This window comes from Amblyomma americanum, chromosome 7 (assembly GCF_052857255.1).
Source record: "Amblyomma americanum isolate KBUSLIRL-KWMA chromosome 7, ASM5285725v1, whole genome shotgun sequence".
NCBI classification, from domain to species: domain Eukaryota; kingdom Metazoa; phylum Arthropoda; class Arachnida; order Ixodida; family Ixodidae; genus Amblyomma; species Amblyomma americanum.
This window is the reverse complement of record NC_135503.1, coordinates 3,888,804-3,909,583: the sequence shown is the minus strand read 5'-3', so window position 1 is coordinate 3,909,583 and position 20,780 is coordinate 3,888,804. Positions and strand designations below refer to the sequence as shown.

Below are 20,780 nucleotides of genomic sequence, written 5' to 3'. Positions count from 1 at the left end.
GTATCTAGAAAAGAGGAATGGAGATTTAGAAGGGCTGAGAAAACAGGATGTTGGTACAGAACACAAAAGGAGGACACAACACCGGGCACTCCATTGTCTCGTGTCCACACACAGTTTTCTCATGTTTTCAAATCCGCACTGACTGGTCCAACTGCACGCTGTTCTCAGGTTGTGACTGAGCTGCTTTATGTCTGACAAGGAGCTTTGTCACCCCTTCAAGATTCAGATTTAGTTTATTTTCTGTAAACAGCTGAGGAGGCTCGAGCAAACTTGTGAAGCAAGTTCACTTGATTGCGTTTGAGACTCTGGTGTTGCTGTATTAGAATTTTGAGACCCTGGTGTTGCTGTACTGAAATTCCAGACTTTATCTACTACCATAGTTATGAAGAGCAGCTTTATTTATAAAAGCCTGTGCTCAAGTGTGAATTCATTTGATATTGATTGAAGGCTGTACCAAGGTGATAGAATGTTGGCATTTTTTTGTTTTTGTGAAGTTCTGAATTGCCTCTTCATAGCAGGGTCTCCTCCATCTTTGCTCGCATAGTGCTTGCATTTGGTACTTCACTGTAGGCGTTGCTTTGAAACTGGATGTCCATTGCAGCTGTCACAGCTTTCTTGTCTTTTTTTTTTTACAGCAAAGAAGCCACAAAATGTTAGCTTTGTGGATGCTGCTGGCTGCATTGGTGATGCTGTGAAGGCTTACACGGGGTTGCACTACCTTGGGCGCCTGACAAGTGGCGACACTGTTTTAGTTATGGATGGTGCATCCTCATTTGGAGCTATTGCCATTCAGCTGGCTCAGCACTGGGGTGCAAAGGTCAGTGCACCGTCAATTGGCTCACATGGTGCCTACTTGGATGTTGAATTGGAAAGTGTGCTGGTTGTTGCTCTTATTCCTGGGTGTAAGTATTAGCTTGCATTATTGCCAGCCCTCCAATTTTTTTGTGTGCGTGTGGTTTGAAAAGAAGTTATGTGTGTGTTGTATGATGCATTGTGACTGTCGTGTGCTAAATGCAGTGTTATGAACATTTGTTCATTGCAGTGAAGTAACTAAATCTATTGAAGTGCCAGTTTTTTAAAACACTTGCTTCTTTAAAAAACCTTTTATGAAATTTGTCCTATGGTTACATTGGCACTACTATTTAGCTCCGGCCATTAGGTTAGGAGGTAACTGGATTTTTTTCTTCCAAAGGGTACTCGCAAAGTTTTTAGTGTGGCAAAAAATTTGTTTGTCAAGGAGAATGACTCAAAAGTAACAAGAGCTGATGTGGAGCATGTGTGGTGTGCAACAAGGTATGCAGGTGCTCAGCTTGATGGATGTCTTGTGTGCATGAAAGAGCACGTCTTCAGCACACCACTGTTGCAGTGGCAAAGCATGTAATATTGACACGAGGATTGGAAGTAGAAGAAAGAGATGGCAGCCTCTAGAAGTAGACGACGCTGAAGTGTAGGTCCGTTTTCTCTGGTGCCCTCGTTCAGCCGCTGCAGTTCCTTTTCAGTGTAACAACTGTTACACATCTGGTGGAGCAGTGCTGGGTACACTTCCCGACCTGCGTACGCCTACGAGATAAAGACGGCACTCACACCGTTCCATCAGCGCCCAAGCCGCCGCCTCCGCGGTGAGACACCTGAGTTCGGGCCTCTTGACAACCCGACGAGGAAGACGCAGCCTCGACCTACGGTCCCACCGGAAATGGCCACAGACAGTAGGTTCCCGGCGCCCATCCTGTACCACATGCAGCGAACACCGCCATCTTTTCACGGCGACGTGTACGAAGATGCGGAAGACTGGCTGGACACCTTCGAGCGGGTCGCCCGCTACAACGGTTGGAGCGACGACTGTAAGCTAAATAATGTGTATTTTGCGCTCGAGGACTCCGCTAGGACATGGTACAAGAACCACGAGAGCAACCTGTCCACCTGGGAGACATTTCGCCAAAATCTCAGCTACATTCCCCAACACAGACCGCCGGGAGAAAGCTGAAGCTGCGCTTCGCTCCCGTAACCAGCGGACTAACGAAAGCGTCCGCATGTATGTAGAGGACATGACGCGCCTCTTCAAGCGTGCTGACCCATCCATGGCGGAGGAGACGAAGCTTCGCCACCTCATGCGCGAAGTCAAGCAGGAACTTTTCGCCAGTCTTGTGCGCAGTCCACCGCGTACTGTTGCCGAATTCCTCACGGAAGCGACTACCATGGAGACGACGCTCCTGCAACGAGCCCGGCAATACAATCGGGATGTAAGCACGCCTGGGCCCGCTGTTTCTTCGATGCCGCTAGGGAGTGATGCGGCCGTTTTACGGGACCTAATCAGGTCGATAGTCAGGGAGGAATTACAAGCCCTCCAGCTGCCTCCCAGCGCGCCGTCTGTTACATCGCTGTCTGAAGTCGTCCGGGACGAGGTGCGCCTAGCAGCACAGCAGCAACAACTGCCTGAGATCCCAAGACAGACTGAGGTCAGACCAACCTATGCATCTGTCCTCTGCCGGGCCCCAACGCCAGGCTACGGCGTGAATACCGCGACTCACGCAGCGCAGCAGTCTGGTCTTTCCCGTGTGCCTGCTCGACCAGCTTATCAGCGGCCACGGAAATGTGAAGTGTGGCGTGCACCGGACCGGCGGCCCCTTTGCTACCACTGTGGTGAGGCGGGACATCTTTACAGGGCCTGCCCGTACCGCCGAGTGGGTCTGCGTGGTTTCGCGCCAGACGACCCTTGCCCCCGGAATGGCGAACGACCATTCGAAATTGAAGCTCATCTGTCGGCCCGTCAGAGGCCTGGGACATGCGGTCGCTACGATCCTAGGTCGTCATCTCCGCTGCGTTACCGTTCCCCAAGCCCTCGCCGAGACGCCGGCTACCCTGAGCGGCGTTCTCCCAGTCCACGCCGGGAAAACTAATTCCAGCGGTCTCCGGAGGCAAGGCCGCTGCTGTCGGGAAAACTGAAGATCCTCCGCCGCCGATATACCGATGCGCTGATTCCTCACCGGGGCAGGGTAGCGACAGCATCCGACGCGCTACTTCTGATTTGCGTGTGACGATTGACGGAACTGACACCATCGCTTTACTTGATACTGGGGCTGACTATTCCGTGACGAGCCACACCCTCGCCCAGGAATTGAGCAAAGTTTTGACACCATGGTTGGGCCCTAGCATTCGCACGGCTGGGGGTCACCTCATTAGCCCGGCCGGAAGGTGCACAGCCCGAGCGGCATCCGCGGTTTCGTCTACGTGGGTGAATTCGTCGTGTTGAGCGAGTGTTCGAGAGATTTGATCCTGGGCCTCGACTTTCTACAGGCAAACGGTGCTGTGATCGATCTACACGAGGCGCGAGTCACATTTTCGACGAAGCAAGCCGTGGCGCACAGTAACACAGAAGGCCCAGGAGTCAACGCTCTGCGTATAGTCGAAGACGACGTAATGCTGCCACCACGGTCCAGTGTGCTGGTGTTAGTGAGGAACGACTCGTTTCACGACTACGAAGGTATTGCAGACAGTCACCCTTCGCTGTTGCTCGAGAAGGGTGTGGCTATCGCGCGCGGTCTTGTTGAACTGAATGACGGCTGTGCGGCAGTTTTTCTGACGAATTTCACGAACGAAATTCAGCGCCTCGCCAAGGGAACGGCCGTCGCCTTCCTCGACGACGTGGATAGGTTGCCGAATCTGTGCCCCGTACAGGTGAATCTTCACGACAATGCCGCACCAAGTAACGCCCTTCAGAAGGTTAAAATCAACCCGGAGTTGTCACTTCTTCAGAAGAACCTTCTGTCGTCGCTGCTACTTGATTTTAAAGATTGCTTCGCGGCGAGCTCCAAGGTCGGACGTACGCCGGTAGCCAAGCATCGCATTGTCACCGATTCGGCCACGCCACCAGTTTGTCAGCGTCCATACCGCGTTTCGCCTAAAGAGCGCGAAGCTATTAGGACGCAATTCGATGAAATGCTTGCAGACGACGTTATACAGCCGTCAACAAGTCCGTGGGCGTCGCCGGTGGTCCTGGTGAAAAAGAAAGACAACACGTTGCGATTCTGTGTTGATTACAGGAAACTGAATAATGTTACCAAAAAGGACGTATACCCACTCCCGAGGATCGATGATGCCCTTGACCGACTCCGGGATGCCAGGTTCTTCTCTTCCTTAGATCTGAAAAGCGCATATTGGCAGATCGAGGTGGACAAGCGAGACCGCGAGAAAACGGCTTTCGTGACACCCGACGGTCTGTACGAATTTAAGGTGCTCCCGTTTGGACTTCATTTCATTTTATTACTTAAAGACCCCTCGCGGGGTATTACATAAGGGGTGGGATTAGCAGAAAAGGCACAAAACAATGCCATTAGTGATCATGAACAAAAAATGTTGTTTAGATTGCTTGCAAATGATGAAGGACAGGTGATGTCGACGATATGCTGGGGAAGGCCGCTCCGCTCCGGCCACATTTCAACGCATGATGGACACTGTTTTAGCTGGTTTGAAGTGGCAGACGTGCCTTGTGTACCTGGACGACATGGTCACCTTTTCGTCTAGCTTCGAACAACACTTGCAGCGATTGCGCATTGTCCTTCAAGCTCTTCAGTCTGCACAACTAACGATCAAGCCAGAGAAATGCCATTTCGCCTTCGAGGAGCTCCGTTTCTTAGGACATGTTATCAGCGCACAAGGTGTTCTTCCAGACCCCGACAAGACTTCCGCCGTCTCCAGTTTCCCACGCCCAACCGACAAGAAGGCCCTCCGACGTTTTTTGGGCCTCTGCTTGTATTACCGCCGCTTTGTTAAAGATTTTTCTCGCCTAGCTGAGCCATTGACTGCCTTGACTCGAGATGACACACCCTTCGTATGGGGAAGTGCCCAAGGCGCAGCCTTCGAGGAACTCCGCTGCCGCCTTCAAAGTCCACCAATACTAGCTCATTTTGACGAGAATGCAGAGACTGATGTCCACACTGACGCCAGCAATGTCGGCCTCGGAGCGATCCTCGTACAGTGGCTGTACGGCGCAGAGCGAGTAATCGCCTACGCGAGCCGCACACTTTCTCGATCGGAACGGAACTATTCGACGACCGAAAAAGAGTGCCTTGCCGTCATCTGGGCTCTGAGTAAGTTTCGACCTTACATCTACGGCCGACCGTTTCGTGTTGTCAGCGATCATCACTCGCTATGCTGGCTGGCCAGCATTCAAGACCCTTCTGGCCGGTTGGCCAGATGGAGCCTCCGTTTACAGGAGTACAACGTTACGGTCGTCTATAAATCGGGTCGGCAGCACCAGGACGCGGACTGTTTATCACGTGCGCCCGTGGAACCGGCTACGCAAGACATCCCCGAAGATGGCCCTGTTCTTTGTGCCATTAGCATCTCCCGTATGGCGCAGCTTCAACGAGCAGATTCTGAGTTGGCGCCACTCGTTAAGTATCTGAAGGGTTTGAATCCTCATGTACCTCGTGTGTTTCGCCGTGGACTACAGACCTTCATTCTGCGGCGTGGAGTCCTCTACAAGCGCAACTTTGACAGCAACAAAGAGACGTTTCTGCTTATTGTGCCATCCCAGTTACGCTCCGAAATCTTAAGCGCTTGTCATGATGAACCATCCGCCGGCCACTTGGGGGTTAGTCGCACACTGGCAAAGATTCGGCTTAAGTATTACTGGCCCAATTTACTCCCATCCGTGCGTAGATACGTAACAACATGCCGGGATTGCCAACGGCGCAAATCTCCTCCTCTGAAGCCAGCCGGCTTTCTGCAGCCCATAGCACCACCAAAGACCCCTTTTCAGCAAATTGGCATAGACCTCCTTGGCCCTTTTCCGAAGTCGACCAGAGGAAACCGGTGGATTGCAGTCGCGACAGATTATTTGACCCGATACGCTGAGACCACGTCACTTGCAAACGGTACTGCTGCTGAAGTCGCCGACTTCTTCGTCCACAACATCATCCTGCGTCATGGCGCTCCTGCAGCTATCATTACTGACCGTGGAGCTGCATTTACGGCCCGCTTCACTCAGGCTGTACTCAAGCTCACGCACACCAGCCATAGACGTACAACAGCCTACCACCCGCAGACAAATGGCTTGGTAGAACGCCTCAACAGGACCTTGACCGACATGCTTTCCATGTATATTGATATCGAGCACAAGACATGGGACGAAATTCTCCCATACGCAACATTCGCGTATAATACCGCGCAGCAAGAGACGACGCTGTTCACTCCGTTCGAATTAGTCTTCGGTCGACAGGTTACCACCCCCCTCGATGCTCTGCTACCCGTGGACCCCCCTGACAGTGAGAGTGAACTTGTTGTCGATGTCGCCACCTATGTTCAGCGCGCGTAAGAAGCACGGCAACTGGTCAGACACCGCATTCACCGTCAGCAGCAGATCGATGCTGACCGCTACAACCTTGGACGCCGCTACGTTACCTACCACCCAGGCGACTATGTGTGGGTTTGGACGCCCGTTCGTTGTCGCGGGCTGTCTGAAAAGTTACTGCGCCGCTACTTCGGCCCTTACCTTGTTGTCCGCCGCCTCAGCGACGTAACGTACGAAGTTGCACCAGCCTCGCCAGCTCGTTCATCGCACAACGGCAAGCGCAGCGACGTTGTGCATGTGGTGCGAATGAAGCCGTACTACGAGCGACCCCCCGAGTGACTTTCCGGCTGCATGTAGTCATATTCCGTGGTGTCAGACTCGTGGTGTACCTCTTGAACACTTTTTCTCCCTGCTATTCGGTCTGGCGGTAACACCGCATCGTGGCAATGCTCCTGAAGAGGGGGCAGTGACACGAGGATTGGAAGTAGAAGAAGAAAGAGATCGCAGCCTCTAGAAGTAGACGACGCTGAAGTGTAGGTCCGTTTTCTCTGGTGCCCTCGTTCAGCCGCTGCAGTTCCTTTTCAGTGTAACAACTGTTACAATATGACGTCAGTATCAGCAATCTCAGTATTAGTTCCCATTGTAGAGCTTGACAGTAAGTACTTGAAAATTTCACGGAATTTTATAGTAGGAAGGCCCTGCCTTGCCTACGTTACCTGTGGTGCAGACACACCTCCAAGCTTTCACTGCAGTAAAGCTGTATTTGGGGACATGGTTTGAGCACATTGTCTCGCAAACTCCCATGATTACCTGTTGACCAGTGAGAACAAGCTTGTCCAGAGAGTGGTCACTGTCGAGTGTGGTGGTTTGTGTAGTGATATAATCAAGGTGGGCCTTGGGAAGGGACTGCATTCTAGATGGTCGGGAGTTCTTTTGCTTTCCGTGAGGATGCTAGCAGTGTCATAGCACCCTGCAATTTTCTTCAACCAACTCGGCTGCTGACCTGAAAGATGCGGGTTCGATCCCGGCCGCGGCGGTCGATTTTCGGTACAGGAGAAATTCTAGGGGCCCGTGTACTCTGTGATGTCAGCGCATGTTAAAAAACACCAGGTGGTCGAAATTTCTGGAGCCCTTCACTACAGCGGCCTTCATAGTCTGAGTTGCTTTAGGACGTTAAGACACACATAAACTTTGCATAAACCTTTTTCAAGTAATGTGAAACTAGGTGCACTCTAAAGGATGCAAGAAACTTTCCGAATTTATTGGACAAAGGTGTAGTCGGCTGATGGTTCCATGTTGCTAGCTTTTTTAACTGCCTGAGCAGCCTTTCTGATGCAGTAGCGAGTATGTCATATGAGACTACGCAGAGGTGTTGCTTGCATGAGAAGCAACATGTTGCTTCATATTGGCTTTTCATATAGAATTTCTCACTTTGGAGTAAATATCACTGTGCATGAAACAAAGGTACTATACACTTTGTACAGTCTACCCTGCTCTAATTACAGTGTATTTTTGTTTGCATTGCACATACATAACTTGCAAGCTTGCTTTAATTCATTGCTGTCTGGCTACAACCTCATTAAATTGGGCTGGTAAAATGTCAGCACTGAGATTCCAATTATATAAGGTGTCACTCTGTGAACTTCTGCAATCCTTGCATGCTTATGCAAAATGTGAATTGAGTTCAAAGTGTACAGTTGTTTTTGTGCAAATATTTAATGTAAGATTTTTGTGAAAATTTCAGAAGAAAAAAATTATTAGACTTCAGCACATGGAAAGAGAGGAAACTTTGTGACAAGGATGGGTTCTGAAAACTCTCGTGCAGGTGATCACCACAGCGAGTTCAGATGACGAGGTCCTCTACCTTGAGGGACTTAAAGGCCAGGTTGCTCGAGTGGTGGACCTCCGTAAGACGGATAATGCTGGCTGTGGCTCAGACTTCCGCCCTGGTTATGTGATTGGCAGCAACAACAACAACGTCAACAACAATTATGGGGGCAGTGCCTCCACACTTCTGCCCGCTTGCATGCAGGTGAAATGTTTGTCATATTTTTGAAGGGACTGACATTTGGATGCACCCGCAAGAAAAAAAAAATTGAGGCTAAAAGACTCCACTTTTGTTGCTGGGTTCAACTCATAACACTTGTTTTTCGTTCAGTGTTATTTTGGAAGTTAATTACACTGCCACCAACAAAGAACATGAGTGGTGTTGTCAGGGTGCATGTTTGGCCCACCACTCCTACTTTTTCTTATTGGTGCTCGCTCTGCGAGATGAAAAAAAGGAAGCTTGGGGCAGTCTTAAACGCATTTTAAAAGAAGAAAATGCACTCATTTGAAAGTTGGTCCACGCCAGGTTTACGAAGGACCCCCCCCAAATCTAGGAAGTAGACCCACCCCAGAAAATGGATTAGGGTGGATTAGTTGGGAATAGTAGGTGGATTAGTGGGCAGATTGAGGTTGATTAATGGGGGATTTAAAATGGATTAGTGGATATGGTTAGTATAATACCATATGATAATTCAACGAAAGATACTCGAACATTCTAGTCCTCAGATATCTAATTTGGCGGTGCTGATGACGTCGTAACCCTCTGACCATTCAGGGAATTTTGTTACGGAGAAACCAGGTGGTTTTTTCAAGATGACAGCCTAAATGCTATCACATTAAAAAGAAAAAATTTCCAGTTTAGTACTGCACCCAGCACATGCAGTTAGCCTTGCGATTCCTGCTCTGTGCAATTTCGACTATGCTGCCAGCCACGGTCACCGTAATGTGCAGGTGACTGAAGAGCTCTTTGAGTTTTGCACACCAAGACGTCTCACTGCGCAATCACTATGCAGTGATCTTTGTAATTCCAATTCCTACACCTCTATCATTCCATCTTTCTTTTCCTGAATCTCTTCCTCACGTGGAGCAGCAAGTCAGTTGATTTAAACGGTGACTAAATTCCCTGTTTTTCAATTGAAGAGGTTCTATCTCTCTCTCACACCAAGACCATCATGCACAATTTTATTGCTACCCTCAGAAAATTTTATCATATGTGTGCTAGCTTCAGCAGGTGTTCAACAGGCTACTACCAGGAGAGCAAGGCACACTTCACAACAAACGCTAGCTTTAATCTTTGCAAAAACAAACTCTTATAATAAGTTTTTTTCCTAAACTACAGAGAAGGAATAAAACCAACTGCCACCAATCGTTTGAGTCAAACGACTTCCTGAAAGAACTGGAATGTCTTTTTATCCGAACATAGGCGCCTTGAATTGCACTGTGTTCTTTAGTTTTGAATTTCAACCAGAATTCAAATTGTGCCTTTAATTTTTGTTCTTTTTGTTGTGTATTTGCTTTGTACTCTAATAGTCTTGTTGCAATGCCCCTCCTGCTAGGGCCAAAACATTGGCCTGCAGTATGGTTAAATAAACAAATAAATAAAATGAAATCAAGACTGAAGCAGTGAACCTGGTCAATGGAGATAAAAGGCTTTTAGGAGGCGCAACTCCAGGCGCCCATGGCCGGCACGGATGACCAGAAAACGTCAGAGTGGAAGATAGGGAGTGACGGAGGTCGGTTTCCATGGCACGCGGTAGATGGTGCTCCTGCACAGTGCCCACTGCATGGCGCAGTTTCGTGACCGAGAAACATGACGAGAAAGCAGGGCAAGAATACGTTTGCACGGTGTTACAAGAAACCCCTCCGTTTTGGGTTTAGGGCCGCTGGTAGGGTACCTGGAATGTTGCCACTCTAGCCACCTTGCATCGAGGGCAGCGTTTAAGCAGGCATAGACGTCGGGCTTCTAGCTGTGGTTAAGCTAGCTAGCACATGGACTGGCTCAGACTTTTTTTTTTTTTTTAAGTGCACTGCATTGTCTCCTGTCCATCCCTTGCAGCCAGAGGGAGCTTGAAACGGGCTTCCAAACGCTGTATTTTCCCTGTAAGGTGGGTCAAATCACGCTAGGGACGAGCCCAGCTGGTTCCCTATTTCCCCCTGCATCTTTAGTTGCAAGAGCGCCGCAATGCTGTCGCCGTTAACTAATTGGGCTCTGCACACACCGATAGAGCTTCCATGTTACCGAGCAGCTTTTTACTTACCATATTACTGTGTTGGCATCTGTTTTATTGAGCACTTTAACAAATGCAAAAATCAAACGTGTTAGGAGTATGCTACCTTTGCGTTTATAATACATTTGTAGCTGTTGCGTTAAGTAATGTGGGACGTCGCCAATGAAACTGCATTAAGTGTAGGTGACTTGTATTGTGGTCTCTACTGTTTCCTGATATTTATTATATTTTACCATTGCAGCTGTTAACTTGTGATCAACAGTTGCAGCAAAGCTAGCTCATGCTTAAAGGTACTCTGAGGACAAATCGAAGTTGGCCTGTGTCTATAGGGCGCTGCATTCTAATTGCAGAGAGACCACTCTTACGAAGAACGCAGCTTTTATAAACTAGAACACTTTCAAAAATGAAATACAGATGTCGCCGCCCCTGGCCAATTTCACAAATAAAATGTGCATCAACAGTTTTTTTGGCCGTGGATCCGAGAGACTACGGTCCATCGCCGTTCACATCAAAACTGAAGGGGACATGTTAAGTTTACTTTAAGAGTATTGCGTGTTAGCGTAGAGGTAGTATGCCCGGCTTGTAACCCAAAGGACAGGTTCAATTCCAGCACTTGAACAACCAGTTTTTTTTTTTTTAAACGAAATGGCTTGGCTGGGACGTCACGACCCTCTCGACCAATCAAGATGTTCCCATCACAGCGCAAACAAACGCTGTGCCTTCCTTCGAACAGGACCCTTACGCTGTCGTGGTAAAACAGTGGCAAACTGTCCTTTTCAGCAAGGACATCATGAAGTTGAATAAACTGGCGGGAGGGTTTTTAAATTCAATTGTCTGGTCAATAAATGCGTTTGTAGCTCTTGGGCAAATGTCAGCATAGCCAGGAAAGCCAGAGAATCAATTTTTGCTGAGAGCAGTAATTGGATGGAGTTATCTTCAGTGTCTCTTTAAAGTAGTAGCATCACGATTATAAAGAGAAGTGCTGCATCTGGTGTTGTATAAAGAAGCAGTCTCTTTTTTTTTTTTTGCTCCTTCCATTTAGGAATCTGGAGGCCTTGGGATAGATCTTGTGCTGGACAATGGTGTGACGCAGTTTGCTGAAACAAGCTGCCGTATCCTGTTGGAGGACACCTATGAGCATCCAGTGCCAAGCAAGCATGACATTGTCTCCTGCCTCGCAGTTGGTGGCCGCTGGATCACTTGCAAAAGCGATCTCCAGGTACATCGCAGTCATTCAAAGTGTTCTACACTGAACTGCATTGCTTTTCATTTCCCAGGAGGACATTGCGGCCATGTTCAAAAGTATCAAAGCTCTGGTATTGCTTGTGCCTATTCTGCCATTTCTTTTTGTTGTTTTCATGTTTGATATCATCTGGCCTGACTATGCCTGTACACATGTGCCTTCACGCGCCTTGCCAAAGGTCAGCCTCAGGCAGACATCTAGAAAGTAGCCATTATCATTTCGGTGCCATTGTGAGGCAGTTTTTTTTTTTGCTACATCGCTAAAGTAGAGGCATTTAGGAAGTATGCCTTGTTTCTTTACTGATTTTGCTTTTGACCAAAGAGTGTTGGCATTATTCTTTAGACATAAAAAAAAAAACTGGCAGTTTTGTGCTGACTGTGCTAGGTGCAGGTCATCGCATTTGTGGAGTGAACTGTAAGCCGAGCTGAGGAGCGATGAAAAACATTGCTGTTTGAGCAGAGCATCCGATTTATTCTATTTGTAGTGAGAGCTGCTCTACATGGCAGGCATTGTCATGTGATATTGTGGGGTTAGCTACAGCTACACTTCAACGTTTTCATGTGAACGCCTGCTTGTGGATAGATGCAGGTCTCAAAATATTACTAAACACACTGTAATGAAATTAGATGCGTATATGTATTTTTTCCTCCTGTTTTAAAAAAATTATGTAGTTTTAGTGTATCTCAACTAGTTCCCATATGAGAAAATAGCAAGCCTAATTAGGTACAGTAAAACCTTGTTAATTCAGACTTCATGGGAGTGGAAAAACATCCAAATTATCCTAATGTCAAATTATCGAATGGCCCCCCAAACTGCCTAGAAGAGTTTGTGTGAAAGCGAAATTTATTATGTGGAAACCTGGGCAATTGTCTCCTTATAACGTGAAAACTTTATAAGGTGAAAACCTTATAAGGTGAAACATTTCGTTCAAAGAAGCAAGAAGGCGATGCACACAAACAAGCACATTCTCTTTCGCAGCCAAAACAAACTTTGCCGATGTGGTGCGTGGGCACGGCGCACCACAACAGGCTTCGGCACCTGCCCAGGCCACTCGCAGTGAGCCTGTGGTGGGGCCATCCGCGCCCCCAGGTGGAGTAGGTAACACTACCCCGCCAACCCAAAAAGAGGCCTCGCAGACCCCCGTGTCCGTGGCCCCCAAGACCTCCTCCCACAGGTCGAGGCCCAACTCCAATGTCCACGTGCCCTCCGCACGGTCGTCCAGTGCCTCTGCATAGGCGATGGACACGACCCAGGGCAGCCCCGTGCCATCCACGTCGGGTGGTCGGCAAAGCTCTCTGGATCGGTCAAAAAAAGACAGGCCCCGAATCAAAGGGCCACAAATAACTTAATCTAGTTTTAACTACATAGGAAAACAAAATTAAGATGGCTTTCATAATGCAATGGAACTGTAGAGGACTTATGAATAACTACAGTGACATAAAAGATATCCTAGGAGCATACGCTTCTGTTGCGTTATGTCTACAAGAGACAAATTTAGGGCCTCAAAACAATAATTTTCTTAAGAATTATGCTGTTTTTCGCCGCGACCGAGAACAGGCGAGCAGGCTGTCAGGAGGTGTGGCAATTATAGTCAGAAACGGTGTCCCGGCTAGTGAGCTTAAACTAAAAACAAGACTTGAGGCAGTAGCAGCCACTCTGCTTGCACATAAAACGATTACAGTGTGCTCTGTATATATTGAGCCACAGTTGAAATTAACACTCCTTGACTTAGAGGGCCTTTTAAATCAGCTACCAGAGCCATACCTGGTAGTTGGTGACTTTAATGCACATTCTCGTTTTTGGGGAAGCGAGAAAACGGACGCTAGAGGGCAGCTCATTGAGGATTTTATTCTATCTACTAATTTCTGTTTGCTGAACTCGGGTAAACCCACATACTGTTCCCCATCCTCAAGAAGAATGTGTTTTAGATTTGTCTTTTAGTTCACCGTCTGTTCTTAGCGATTTTAACTGGAGTGTTTTAGACAATCCATATGGAAGCGATCATCTCCCTGTTTTAATAGGTCTGTTATCCTCGCCAACAATTATTCCAACAAAACCACAGCATTGGAAACTACATTTAGCTGATAGGGCATTGTTTCAAGAAAAAGCAAGTTTACAGGATATAATTTTAGAAAACCACAGCATAGATTACATAAATGAAATGTTCACAACATGCATTCTTTCTGCTGCACATGTATCAATTCCTAAATCCACAGGAGTGGTGCGCCAAAACCACAAAATTTGGTACACACTAGAATGCAAGGAGGCAAAAAAACTACAGAATAAAGCCTGGGGAGTCATTCGCAGATACCGAACTCATGAGAACCTTTTTTTCAAAAAGGCGAGACCACATGCGAGGTGTATCCGGCGCAAGGCCTAGAAAACATCATGGCAAACTTACGTCTCTTCTATGAACAGCTCAACCACATCAAAAAAAATGTGGGAGCAAGTTCGAAAATTAAATGGCCGCTACTCACCTTTCACAATTCCTCTTCTCACAACACCCGGCACGCAAATGAGTTTAGAGGAACAGGCAGACATACTGGGGGAGCACTTCGCTGTAGTTTCCGGTTCAGCACATTTTACGCAGTCATTTCTTAAATACAGAAATATAGCCGAAAAACGAAGGCTCCCAACAAGTGGAGATACTAATGAAAAATATAATACTCTTATTACACTCCAAGAAATCAACGCTGTACTGTCTGCCGGTAAGAAAACTGCTCCAGGACCCGACCAAATACACTATGAAATGCTTGCCCATCTTTCCAAGCCTGATGTAGAGGCACTTTTAAGATTCTTTAACAAAGTATGGGTATCAGGGAAAATACCCGAAGTCTGGAAAAAAGCTATTATTGTACCGTTCCTTAAACCTGAAAAAACGCCAACCTCCCCTAGTAGCTACAGACCCATAGCCCTGACTAGTTGCCTCTCAAAATCTTTTGAAAGTGTCCTTAATATAAGATTAACGTTTTTTCTTTAATCCTGTGAACTTCTTGATGCCCATCAGTGTGGTTTTAAAAAGGGATGCTGCACAACAGATCACTTAGTCCGTCTTGAAAATACTGTTCGAGAAGCTTTCATTCATAAGAAACACTGTCTCGCTGTATTTTTCGATTTAGAAAGGGCATACGAGACGGCCTGGCGGTTCGGCATTCTTTAAGACCTTGCCGAGCTTGGCATCCGAGGAAGAATGTTGAACTGCCTAAAAGACCTCTTATCTAATCGTTCATTTCATGTCCACCTGAGTACAACCCTTTCGAGAAATTTCATTCAGGAAAACGGAGTACCTCAGGACTGCATTTTAAGCACAACTCTCTTCGTTGTGAAAATGAACTCTCTTACGAAAATAATCCCAAGGTCCGTTATGCACTCGGTCTATGTAGACGACCTTCAAATAGCTTTCACATCCTCCAATGTATCGACATGTGAAAGACAAATACAATTGACAATAAATAAACTAGCAGCATGGGCGGATAAAAATGGTTTCCGGTTTTCCCCACAAAAATCAGTGGCAATTCTGTTCTCATTAAAACGAGGATTACAGGCAGATCCGACCCTACATCTGAACGACACAGAGCTGCCCGTAAAAAATGAGCACAAATTTTTAGGTATAACATTTGACAAAAAACTCACTTTCCTGCGTCATATTAATGCATTAAAAAAGAAAACTTCCCGGTCACTGAATATACTCAAAGTCCTTTCACATAAACACTGGGGTTCTGACGGGGCAAGCCTCCTAAAAATCTACCGCTCTGTGGTACGATCCTGCTTAGACTATGGCAGTATAGTATATGGTTCAGCAAGACCATCGTATTTGAAACGACTCGACCCAGTGCACAATTCAGGTTTACGCCTTTCAACTGGTGCTTACAGGACGTCACCTATAAGCAGTCTGTATGTTGAAACCAACGCGTCACTTACAGACAGAAGAGCCATGCTCACATGCTCGTACATTCTAAAAATTCGTTCACTGCACAAACATATTTGTTACCCCATCGCTACAGAGTGCCCATCCAGAGTACTCTTTAACAATAAACCACAAGCTACCCGTCCACTGCTCTTACGTTTCGAAGACATATGTCAGAACCTTGGCGTACTAGACATATTGCCAAGCATTTCTCGAACACGAGGTCCACTTCCGCCATGGTACAACTTTCCGGAGATCTGTGATCTCACTCTTACAGGCTTCCGTAAAAAACAAATCCCGCAAGAACATATACAAGAATTCCTCACACTTGAAGAAAAATACAGTAATTACGCAGCCTTTTATACAGACGGTTCAAAAACAGATGCTTACGTTGGAAGTGCAGCGGTACATGGGAATTGGTACAAAATAGTAAGACTTCCACAGTGTGCTTCAATCTTCACTGCGGAATGTTACGCTATCTGTGTAGCCGTAGAAAAAATAGTAAATGAGAACCTCACCAACAGTATTATTTACTCAGACTCACTAAGTGTGCTTACAGCCATTCATTCCAGAAATGCAATAACTCCGCTGCTTGGGGACCTTATACACAACATTACAACAGCCATAGCAAAAGGACAAAACATTAGACTCTGTTGGGTGCCAAGTCATGTCGGCATAAAGGGCAATGAAAGAGCAGATTTGTCTGCGGCTCAAGCTTGTGGCAAGCTAATAAAGAATGCAAATGTGCCCTATAAAGATTGCATGAAATTACTAGAATGTAAGGCAAGGAAAATTTGGCAGTCCTCTTGGGGCAGCGAATTAAATAACAAGCTGCACTTAATAAAGCCAGTGCTCGGTGAATGGAAGTCATGTGTGCATCAGAAATGTTTCAACGAAGTCATTATCTGTCGCCTCCGTATAGGCCACACACACATTACTCACAACTTCCTGCTAACAAAAGAAGACAAACCAGTTTGTACATGTGGAGACGAACTTACAGTCAGTCACATTTTAATTTCATGTTCTAAACTAGAAAAGCTACGGAAAAAGTGCTTCTCTCCGTTTTATATCCAATGCATCCCTTTTCATCCATCACTGATTTTAGGTGAAAATGCAATTGTGGACATGTCCTGTGTTTTTAGATTTTTAACAGAAGCTGGTGTTCTTAAAGATATGTAAAACATGACCCAGTACTTTGCCTGATGCACCTCAGCCACTTTTGCATTCTACAGAAAAGGGCTGAGGTTTTTATCTTGATTGGTTGGGGGCCTCCAGTCCTTGCCCAGCCAAGGACGGCTGATGAGGGTAACCAGCCTCCTTTGAGACCTTTAATATCTTGTTTTGCTCTCAATACTGGGCAGAAGGGTATTACCTTTTAGGCATTCTACACCCCCATATTTTTTACACCTTTGTAAAATTATCCAGAAAACAATTTCTTATACCTTGAGCTTGGCGCATGATAGCCTTAGTCGCTTATGCGCCATTAAACTCAACTCAACGCACCCGGACCAGCACCCTACGCTGGCCGCCCCCCGAAAAAAAGTTCACTCTAAATGAAAAGCCGCCCCCCCCCCCCCCCTCCCCCCCTTTTGCGGGATGACATGAAGGTGCATGCATGAAGCTGAATAAGACGCTAAAACAGCGTCATCGCTCGCGGCCTAGCCAATTGTTCAGTAGTTCCAGATTCCGTAAGTTTGCTTTCACAACTTCGTCCGGGATTGCAAGCGCGAATCAATAAATCAATTATCACACCACACAATTTTTTAACCGTACCGCACGAGCGTCGCTGAACTGCTTGTCAGCGCCTTATCACGGCGCGGAGCGGCGAAGCCAGCGAGAATAACCACGTACGCACAAGTTTGCCGACACTATGAGCAAACTTGTACGCACGCGGTTATTCTCTCTGGCTTCACAGCTCCGCATGATAAGGCGCTGACAAGCAGTTTGAAACTTGCCGTATAGTTGATATCCCATTGCAAGACATGACCGAACAACCAAACACAAGCCGTCAGAGCCACCAAGAAAAGCGTAGCCGGCAGTCGAGTCACATGCATCAGCCAAACAAACAGCGGTGTTGGCTCTTCTATCAGCTGCCGATCCTGCCCGGAAGCGCTGCTGGCCGTTCTGAGTGGCGATGTCGCTGGTGCTGCCGCGATTGTAACAGCGGCCTCTGACACTACCATGAACGCCCAGTGCACAAAAGATTCAAAAAGCCTTCTGAACAAACACACAGAATAGCCGAATGATACTGGTTGGAGCCATAGGGTAGAACCTGTGTACATGATGGCGGTCTAGCGCAGCGCGGTGCGTAAAATATGCGAGTAAAAAATGTTTTTTTTTGTAAACCCGGGTGATAAGTTGGTGCGCAAATTATGCGCGTAAATACAGTATTACCTCGAATGTAGGCAGAACAAAAAAAGCGAGGACAGCGTTCACAAAATGCAAACAGCATTTATTGAATCTGAACGTGCACAGCTCATTCAACGTCGTCGTCACTGCTAGACTCGTCGCTGTGTTTCTTGTCACTGTCACCTTCAAACAGTGCACTATCTTCGGTACCGTCAAGCGCATTAGATATGCTGCACATTTTTAAGGCGCGCACGATCAAAATACCTGGGATGTCATCCCACGCTGCAGCTACCCTGCCCGCCAGCTGCGATAGCGATGCACATTTGATGCGACCCGTAGCCTTTAGCATGCGGCCTTCGTCAGTCAGCCAGTCCGTGTAATATTTTCGCAGACGATCCTTGAAAGGTTTGTTGATGAGACGTCAAGTGGTTGCAACTGGCCCGTCATGCTGCCAGGTATGACAGCGAGGTCTGTGTTCGCTTGGGTGAGCGCAGCCTTCACGTTGTCGGTCAAATGCCCACGGTAAGGGTAGATGACAAGGAGCGAGTTCTTTGTCAAAAGGGCTCCTGGAAGCCGTCGCCACACAATCTTAACCCACTCTCGCACCCATCATCCACCCGTTCTCATTTGCCCGCACAATGACATTTCTTGGGAAAGTTTCTCGAGCAGGCAGTGTCTTCCTTTTAAATATCATGTAAGGAAGGAGTTTATGTCCATCAGCTGTGCAGCACAGCATCACAGTTGCGCGCTGCTTCTCGTAGCCCGCAGAGCGCACCTTCACTTCCTTGGCACCCTTTTCATTCACGGTGTACGCCACTGGCTTATCAAAATACACAGCCGTCTGCTCGGCGTTGCCGATTTGCCCAAGGTTGTAACCTGCCGCTTCTCTTTTTCGCAGCATGTATTGCAGAAAAGCTATCAGCTTTTCTTCGAAATCGCTTGGCAGCTTCTGGGTGATTGAAGTGCGACGTCGGAGGCTGAAGCCGAAGCGCTTCATGAATTTCTGAGGCCAGCCCCAGCTGGCTTTGAATTCCTTTGGCGTTGCGCCTCGCTCCCTTGAAGGTTCCCTAGCTTTCGCTTGGAGCACTTCTGTTGTCACTGGAATGGCAGCTGCTCTCTGCGTCCGAAAAAAGTTGGCCAAAACTGTCCACTTCGTGGTGACGGCCTTTCCTTGGTCCGCTAAATGCATCCTCGTTGCGGCACACGCAAAAAGCTGCTGTCATTGTATTTTAAACAGAACAGCGCGCACTTTGACAGGGGCTACGAGGAAGACACGACACAGATGTAGTCCCTGTCAAAGTGCACGCTGTTCTGTTTAAAGTGACTTACCAACTCTCCCAAGCATCCGTTTTAACGAATCCTGTCGTTTTTCCCTCCAACGACGGACGTTTTTCTCGTCGACGCCGAAGTGCCGCCCGGCTTGAAGGTTCGACGACGCCTCTGCAGCTATCATAACTTTTCGCTTGAAAGCAGCACTCTAGTGGTATCTCCTGCTTGGTGCCATCGCGGTAACACCACGCCGCACACTGATACGGCCGACACGACACAGGTCAAAATTGCAGAAACAAAACCAGCGCAAAAGACGGAAACACAGAACAGGAACACTGGGTGCTGCGCTGGTTTTCTTTCTGCATTCATGTACCGACTCGCCCAGCTCACCACTCTACAGGCCTCGCTTGCGTACGGTTGGCTACTGGCACGGCTAGTAGCGACTGCGATACTGACTTTTCCAGATGGTGCTAGATATGCACCATATTTAGCAGTTTCAATGAAAAACTGGCACGTTTTTTAAAGTCCTCGAATCTAAGCCGACCCTAGAATTTGGAATATGATTATTTGAAGAAAACTAACTGCCTAGATTCGAATAAATACGATAGTATATTCAACCCGAATGTGTTATCTTCAAAAAATTGAAATTTTCACATTTTTTCATAGCGTCTCTTCTTAACTAGGTTTGGGAGGTAGGCAGCTCATATGAGTAAGTCCCCGATACACTGTGGGATGCCAGAAAGAAGCTGTAGGAAATTTGGAATGTTGTGCGTGTTGCAAGCAAGAAAGGAATGCTGATAAAAATTTTTGCAAACCTTCCATTTGTTCCAGCTGGACCCCCCACATTCCCAAATGATGTTCATGAAGTGTGCCTCAATTGGATTTCTCTTTGAGCAAGCCTGGATTCTGTCCTCTACACAGCAAGGCCGTTACTTGCGTATCCTTTACCAAGGAAATTTTGTGTAGCTGCGGTTTGCCCATAGGCCTTATAGCTTTGCTTACTTTTGTCAACAGTTGCTTGCCTTTTTACATTGGAGTGCTTTGTGAAGTTTTGGAGGAAAAGCGGAAACCCTGTCATGGAACTACTGTCGAATCTCTATAAGGCTTGAAATAAGGAGAGCCTGCTTGGGCCCCCCTTAGTACATGTGCTTTGTGTTGACAGGGCCAGAGTTGACAGTTTGAATTAATGAGATTCCACTGTTTAATTGTTTGTAATTAAAAGCCTCCTAAATTTTTTGTAAGAAACTAAACACTTGGGAAACAAAGATAGCTAAGGCCCCTAATTTTCTGTTGCAGGAAATTTAAAAATCTCCGATTAAGAACAAAGAATCTGCAATATTGTGCGGGAATCCTCCACCGCATTAAGGCATGCCTCCTTTTGCACAGTAGTAGCCGTCTGCTAGCACTTCCTGCCTCGCTGCTTTGTGTTCCAAGCTGCACAGCATCTGTTTTTCCCTTCCCTCCTCCTCGTGGCTTCTCTTCTTTCAGGGTCGTCGAGAAGTTGGCTTTTTCTCTCAGCTTACGGGTGTAGTGGGTGTGCACGCTGTGGATACATCAAAGAACAGCAAAGAAAAAAATCTGTGTTTTCGTACCTTGTTTTAACCCTTTCCGTTCATCTGTCAGGCAGCGCCCGACAGCGGAACAATGGGCATCCGGTCATTTGTT

At 47.2% G+C, this 20,780-nt stretch overlaps 1 protein-coding gene across 2 annotated transcripts in view; it reads left to right on the top strand.

The window, feature by feature from the left end:
• Positions 1-20,780, top strand: part of LOC144098291 (quinone oxidoreductase-like protein 1) — a 43,829-nt gene that overhangs the window by 11,154 nt on the left and 11,895 nt on the right. For both annotated transcript variants that reach the window (XM_077630809.1, XM_077630808.1), the window contains exons 5-8: positions 636-817; positions 8,118-8,324; positions 11,390-11,566; positions 19,947-20,052. In XM_077630809.1, the coding sequence (XP_077486935.1) occupies positions 636-817; positions 8,118-8,324; positions 11,390-11,566; positions 19,947-20,052 (672 nt within the window). The remainder of the gene's footprint in view (positions 1-635; positions 818-8,117; positions 8,325-11,389; positions 11,567-19,946; positions 20,053-20,780) is intronic.